Source organism: Montipora foliosa, chromosome 1, assembly GCF_036669935.1.
Source record: "Montipora foliosa isolate CH-2021 chromosome 1, ASM3666993v2, whole genome shotgun sequence".
Taxonomy (NCBI): Eukaryota; Metazoa; Cnidaria; class Anthozoa; order Scleractinia; family Acroporidae; genus Montipora; species Montipora foliosa.
In genome coordinates, this window is record NC_090869.1 from 66,462,569 (window position 1) to 66,470,068 (window position 7,500).

Here is a 7,500-nt window from a genome sequence, read left to right on the forward strand (position 1 = left end):
CGATATCTTAATCACCTTAGGCGCCTGTACTTGAGTGGAAATCATATAAAAGCATTTCCAGAATGGATGGAAAGCTTCCAGCATTTGACTTACCTCACTGTGGAAAACAACGACATGCCAGTCTTTCCTGGAGAGATTTGTTCCCTTTGCAGGCTGGAATATCTTCTCCTTGCAGGAAACAAGATTAAAGAGTTGCCGGAAAAGATTAAGCAGCTTAAACATTTAAAGGAATTGTTTCTTGGCCGAAACTTCATTCGTATTATTCCCTTTTCTATCGCGGAAATGAAGTCACTACGAGTTCTATCCTTGGATAGCAATGGTCTTAACAAGATCCCTGCCTCTGTCTTAAACATTGTGGATTTAGAAACATTAAATCTCAATGGAAATGCTCTGAAAGTCGTTCCAGAAAACATCGTTAATCTACGCAACTTGGAAGAACTTGATCTGGGTAAGAACCACATCGAGCGATTGCCTTTCTGGTTTCAACGCCTTACTAATCTTCGCGTTTTGTATTTAAATTGTAACGGGATGTCCACTTTTCCTGACGTTCTATGTAAATTACCAATCCTCAACAATCTCGGCTTTAGTCAAAACAACATCTCCGAACTTCCTGACTTTCTTAGAAGCAGCATTGGCGAAATGATCACTTTACAAGAGCTCGACCTGTCTCAAAATCAACTCAAAAGCGTGCCGGAAAATTTAGGAAATCTTCTGAATTTAGAGATTCTTCATCTGGAGGGAAATCCACTGACCAATATTCCAGAAAATATGAGCAAGCTTGTCAGTTTACGAAAGCTCTACGTGGACAAAACGATTCATATACCCCGGGGAATTTTTCAGCTTCCTAAACTGGAGATTTTGTGAGTGTAATCACCTCAGAACAGACTCTTGATGAATTATTAATGAACTTAATAATACATGTACCGGTATTTGTTAAAAGAGACCCTTTATAATTAATGCACTTGACACATTATTAGCTCTTAAGCTTCTTTAGCTGACCACAAGTGCTTTACCAATCGGGGACTGTAAATAAAATCAAAAGTTGGTTTTTGATTAGAGGGTAAAACCGCAGTACTTCCTGAGAAATGTCTCTCGGGGTAGATTAAAAACCTACGCGTGGCGTTTATTCCGGCGAGCGCGGGACACCACAGCTCAAAGAATTACAAGCTTCCTCATATATTAAACCTAATTAAGTGTTGATGCTAATAACAAATTCTTTTCACACGATAAAGAAATAATAACTTCTCGGTTCGATCTTTATGGGTCACAGATCATCCATACTTAATGAGGCGTAAACTGGAGGACGGTATTCACACTGCACAAAGCAAAAAAGATAAAAAAAAAAAAAAACAGATCAGAAATGCAGGCAGTCTTAGGTTGCTAAGAATGAGGCCTTACAAGGGTTTTTGGCGACAAGCGACATCGCTCCAACATTGCAAAAAAATGTAGCGACAATCTTGTTCCAGAACACCGACAGCCGACAGAACCTGACGGAAAAAAAGCCACAATTTGCGACAGCAACAATCCATTTGTAATTTGGACAAAGGGACATGTTTTCAATTTGTTATTTCGATACAGCGACATGCCCGACCAGGCCAGTATGATTCTAAATCTTCTCTTCTGTTGGTGTTACGATTAGTCAACACTTGACATACTTGTCATGCATTGAGCGTCGTACCGGTATGTCTGATCTTATTAGAATTAACTATAAGAGGGTGATGTGACGTGCTATTTTCTACCCATATAAACCATGTGAGCGTTAGCACTACTAATGGAAATGGACCCACTCAAGGACCGGGGAAAACTCTGACTAAGGTGGGAATTCGGGTTAAGACAAAAAATGATAAATTCGATACCCTGTTCAAGACAAAAATGCCGAAAAACATACCCTGGCTGGCCGCAAGTCCCATTAAGCCCTTATAAGAGAGTACCCCCCCCCCCGGGAGATCACCGCTGCTAAACCTTTTGTGGTACAACGGTCGACACGTAGTCACGTCAGTCACAAGCTTGTCACGCTCGAGTCGCTTGTGTGCCATGGTCGTTGGTGCTAGAGTTCGATTCTCTGCAACTCGGTACTTTTTATGGCCATTCTTGTTAACGTGGAGTATGTGGAATGGGAAAACATAAAAAAAAAAAAATCGGACAGCTGTCACAGCATTCTCAAAAAAAGCAAAAAGAAGGACAAAAAGAATATTAACCTGGTGGTGAAAAATGTATAGCCTCAGCAAACACGACATTTTCCCGAGCTGGCAACCTCTTTCGGCACGTTTAAAAAATGCCTCATCTTTGTTTTGGGAACTGCTGAAGTCAAGTGTATCGTTGAATATTTTGCAATACGTTAATAAGTCATTGACTTGCAAATGAAATATTTTCAATAAGCAGAATAAGATATAGGGTTCTCAAGTGAAGCTATGATCTTCGCAGTTATGAACGCAATTTTTACAATTGCGTAGAGAAGCCTGAAAATTTCAGGACTTCAACCGGGCTTCAACCCCATTGAAGTCCTGACATTTTCAGGCTTCTCTACGCAATTGTAAAAATTGTGTTCATAACTGCGAAGATCATAGCTTCACTTGATTTCATATCCGCAGTTCATGTATGATTCATTTCATATACCATTTCATCATATAGGGTTCTATAGCCAATTTTGTTTCAGTGTCTAGAAACAATAGCAAATAAAAGATACTCTAAATTCATTGTATAACGAAAGTGGATATGCTTAGAAGTTTTATGGTAATATTTGTTAACGCCTGTCTCAAATAAACACATTTGACCTCATGCAAACTCACGGGAAACTGAAATTTTTCCCTCCCGTGCGTAACCAAAAAGAGTTCCGAGATTGCTCGCCTTATTTCAATTTGTTGTTTCTCCGTAAGAAAAATGAAAACTCCCATTTTAAAAATTCCGACAAAGAATGTCGTTTCACTGACATTTTGGATACAATGGAATGCACACTTATTAATATTTGCCTGTACGAAAAAAGTCTGGGATACTTTGAAAAGCCAGATCTTGCGAAAATAAATATCAGCTGAGAAAAAAGAGAAAAATAAAGCTATTCATGCCCAAATTTAGGTAATCTTGAAAACGGTTAATATTCTACATATCCTCTTTGGTGCAATATTTGCTGAGCCGGAAACAGGAATTTTGACCGGAATAACATCTCAAGGAATAAATCATTGACCATATTTGGTCAAGGATAGTGTTTTCTAACCAATGAGAATGAGTTGTTTATCGACAGGGAAGTAGGCCTCTTCTCTTAAGCACGGCACGGCCCTCTCAGGGAAAATATCCTGAGTTTTTCGAGCTTCGCTGCACGCTTCCTCATTCTCCTTTGCTAAAATTCTATTCCAGATTTCTCCTACTTATCATGACAGAATCCCACCTCTCAGCAGACGAATTAACTGAAATTCGCGAGGCCTTTGACCAGGTAAAGCTTCGTTACAATTTGTTCTGTTTAGTTAACTTTCAGCGTAGTTGTTGAGATAATAATTAAGCTTGTATATGGGTAAGCGATTTGCTTTTACTGTATTTTTTGCGTTAAGGTCTATGCTCTAACCTCCATCTTCCATGGGGCTTTTTCCCTTGGATGCCTTCGTGTATGTAAAATTCCTGGTGAGCATCATTTAATATTCTTAGTAACTTAGTGCAAATTATAGCATTTTAACTTATGCATTGTCAAAAGTTTGACTTAGATCGCAATGGTCACATCACCTCGAAGGAAATTGGGACGGCGTTGAAATGTCTTGGAGAAGAAATACCTGGCTACAAATTACGTGATATAGTTAAAGAGGTGGACGCGGATAACAATGGAACCGTAGAATTCAACGAATTTCTTGAGGTGGGTTCTGGCCGATAATGATATGATAAGATAATGGAAACATTTCTCGTGGGAGGGGAATAGCAATAAAACAAACTAATTTGCTAACGATAGCTTAATCTGTTCGTACTAATGATGGACATTTTAGCCGTGTGCATTCGTGGGGTTAAGCTTATTTAGAAGGATAATTTTAAGAAATTTTATAAAGTGGCCGTAATTTTTGCCATCAGATATGGCTTGAATACTAACTTACTAACCGAGCGCGAGGGCCGTACTGGGGAATATTGGCCCGAGGTCGTGGCAGTACGGGCTGAGCGCAGCGAGGTCCGTACAAAAACCACCGAGGGCCAATATTTCCCAGTACGGTTCCGAGCAAGTGAGGTTAGTAAGTTGTTTATTATATGGCTTTTTAATTTACCTTTTGCTTTGTTTTTGCAAGCGGGCATTACGGGAGAATAATGCCCTACAATTAAGTCACAATTAGCCAATCAGAGCGCGCGTTATATCAGCTACAAACACAAGCGTGACATAAAGGTGTTTAATGCATTTTTGTTAAACTCCCTGAAGAAGTCTGCGTTAGCAAGACGAAACGCGTCGGAGAATAAACAAGTTTTACAGATAAAGTTCACAAAGTGCTGTTCACTAGTTTAATTTTTTTTTTTCAATTTTTAAACATTTTTTACAATTTTTAAAAATTGTTTAATATTATTGAGGTTGCATCAAAGGGGAGGGAAATTATTGAAGAATCTAAATAAAACTTCTTGATCTACCAAAACTCACTTTGAAAGATGCAAATTTCCATGCGATACAGTCCCCAAGAGAATATGACACTAAAATCATTTTCAGTGTGTGTGTGTGTGTGTGTGCCCCAAGACTCGTGTTTAGTTATGGTAGATTTTCTGAAAGGATAAAATTGTTCAATTGGTCCCAACCCCAGCTTGAACTCATTTTCTCCTGAGCCTCTTCAGATTCTCTGCAGGCACCTTGGTCTGGAAGGGTTACAGCAAGAAGCAGGATGCAAGTGTAAGGGCGCCTTTGTCAGAACTGTCCGTCCAGACCCATCAGTTTGCAAAAAAAATGCAACAATTTGAAGGAACACTTGCATGATTGACTGCCGACCAGTTAGCTCAATCGAGAGTGGACTTCCGTGCAAGAGGTCGCGGGTTCAAACCCCGACCGGATCAACACTTGGGGTCTTTAAATAACTGAGGAGAAAGTGCTGCCTTTGTAACTACATCTGCAAGTGGTTAGACCGTTCTAGTCTTCTTGGATAAGGACAATAAGCAGAAGGTCCTGTCTCTCAGCCCCTGCTCATAAACTCTGTGATACTTTAAAGATCCCACACACTGTGTAAAGAGATAGGGCACAGAGTTCCCTGTGTTGTGGTCTGACCTTTCCGGCATGTGGTTGACTTGGAAGGATTAGCTTGATGGGCTTCTGTGCGAATGAGACCCCAAATGTGTATAACAGCCAGAAGTCAGTCTACTTAGCCAAGTGCTGGAGCCTCACTCAAACCCATGATAATCCCTCGCAATCTTCTGGAGGAGTAGACATCTTTGAAGTATGTCCAATTCCAGTTCCAGTTCCTTCCAGTTCTGTCAAATGGAAAGCATCTGTCACCTTTGTTGTTCTCTGTTCATGGGAATAATAATAATAATAATAATAATAATAATAATAATTAATAATAATAATAATAATAATAATAATAATAATAATCCTGTCCTTCCAGATTTACAAGAAAAACAGCAAGAAATTTTCAGCGGGTTCAGAGTTCAAGAAACTAATCAAGAAAAGGGAACAACTTGATGTGTCAGGGGGGACATCTGAAAGCTCAGCTGAGGGAACAAAACACTCGTACTCAGAGGCGGAGAGAATTGCATTCGTTGATTGGATCAACAGTGCTTTGAAAGATGACGCTGAAGCCCGAGTGTACTTGCCTATTAATGCAGCAACCTCGGATGTATTTGAAAAGATTAAAGATGGAATAATTTTATGGTAGGTTTTTATAAATTATATTTATGATAGTTTGGTCATCATGGTTATGTTGAGCATTTGAATTAGTTATTGCATATCCCCAAGTTGCAATCAAAAAATATATCTCTTGAGTATTAGGGTTCTGAACCATCCATCAGAGTGAGTGTTGCAAGGCATGGCCTGTGGCTTTAAATCTTCTTCTGAGGATGTAAGAAGTTATGAACATTTGTAAATATTAGTAAAAAGGCAGAACTTGCTAGATCTTTAATCAATGATGAAATGATATATGAAATGGATCATATATGAACTGCGGATATGAAATCAAGTGAAGCTATGATCTTCGCAGTTGTGAACGCAATTTTTGCAATTGCGTAGAGAAGCCTGAAAAATTTAGGACTTCAACAGGGTTTGAACACGTGACCTCACGATACCGGTGCGATGCTCTAACCAACTGAGCTATGAAGCCACTGACATTGGGAGTTGGTCATTTGTGGGTTCCAATGTTCCCTTGAGGAATGAATCAACGATGAAATGATATATGAAATGGATCATATATGAACTGCGGATATGAAATCAAGTGAAGCTATGATCTTCCCAGCTTCCAACGTCAGTGGCTTTATAGCTCAGTTGGTTAGAGCGTCGCACCGGTATCGTGAGGTCACGGGTTGAAACCCCGTTGAAGTCCTGAATTTTTCAGGCTTCTCTACGCAATTGCAAAAATTGCGTTCATAAATGATCATAGCTTCACTTGAGATCTTTAATGTTTGTCAGCTGGTGTACTATACTACTACGTGTATAGTAAGGAAAAAAAACAGTACCCTTTCATTGAATACTGTTGGCTGCAGGTTGGACTGTTCCTCAGTCATATTGTTTCTAGTCTTAAGCCATTCAAGCCTAAATTAAGCAACCCCAATTGTGAGTAAAATTGTCTGGCATTAGCCAGAGTAAAATCTACAAATCTCATTTTCAGGTGAGGAAGGGTTTAAGAGGTGATAGTTTTTTAGTGGTCCTCAATGTTGTTAAACTTGAGTTTTCTATAATAAATTATCCTTTTTGCAGATCCTACATGTAGACTGTGTAACTCTCCAAAGTTTTGAGAATCTTATTGAAAATTTTGAATGTTTAACTCATTTGTTGCAGCAAGATGATCAATTTGTCTGTGCCGGACACCATTGATGAACGTGCAGTAAATAAACCAAAATCCGGAAAATTAAGCATCTACAAAATTCATGAAAACATGACGTTGGCATTGAATTCAGCTCGATCTATTGGATGTAATATTGTAAACATTGGTGCTGAGGATTTGGAAAAAGGCAAACCACATCTTGTTCTTGGAGTTCTGTGGCAAATCATCAGAGTGAGTTTGTTGGCATCTGTTTTTGATGATAAACAATATGTGATTGGGGGTTGAACCTAAAAAAAATTTTCTTTGGGGGTACTTTTTTAGACCTGTAACAGTCGAGCTCCATCTGAATCTGAAAAAAGTAGAAATCATTCTGTTTACATATTTCTTACCTTATATATTTCAAGTTATCTTAACATGTTCTTTCATTAAAAAATCACAAAAAATACGCAGAAAACATGTGACTAACCTGACACTATTGCCTGACACTATTTGTTTTGTTGTACCCAGACCCAAGCACGCCCCTGAGCTTAACTTTGCGCAAGTTTGGAGACATTGATATTAAACTGCACAATTTTGTTATTTT

The 7,500-nt window shown here is 38.9% G+C and overlaps 2 protein-coding genes across 2 annotated transcripts in view; both read left to right on the plus strand.

The window, feature by feature from the left end:
• Positions 1 to 1,013, plus strand: part of LOC138005618 (leucine-rich repeat protein SHOC-2-like) — a 2,654-nt gene extending 1,641 nt beyond the window's left edge. The window contains exon 1 of the mRNA XM_068851821.1: positions 1 to 1,013. This exon is cut by the window's left edge and continues 1,641 nt beyond it. Within this exon, the coding sequence (XP_068707922.1) occupies positions 1 to 864 (864 nt within the window). The 3' untranslated portion in view covers positions 865 to 1,013.
• Positions 1,014 to 3,236: 2,223 nt separating this feature from the next.
• Positions 3,237 to 7,500, plus strand: part of LOC138005625 (plastin-3-like) — an 18,636-nt gene continuing 14,372 nt past the window's right edge. The window contains exons 1-4 of the mRNA XM_068851828.1: positions 3,237 to 3,427; positions 3,683 to 3,838; positions 5,547 to 5,812; positions 6,932 to 7,148. Of these exons, the coding sequence (XP_068707929.1) occupies positions 3,368 to 3,427; positions 3,683 to 3,838; positions 5,547 to 5,812; positions 6,932 to 7,148 (699 nt within the window). The 5' untranslated portion in view covers positions 3,237 to 3,367. The remainder of the gene's footprint in view (positions 3,428 to 3,682; positions 3,839 to 5,546; positions 5,813 to 6,931; positions 7,149 to 7,500) is intronic.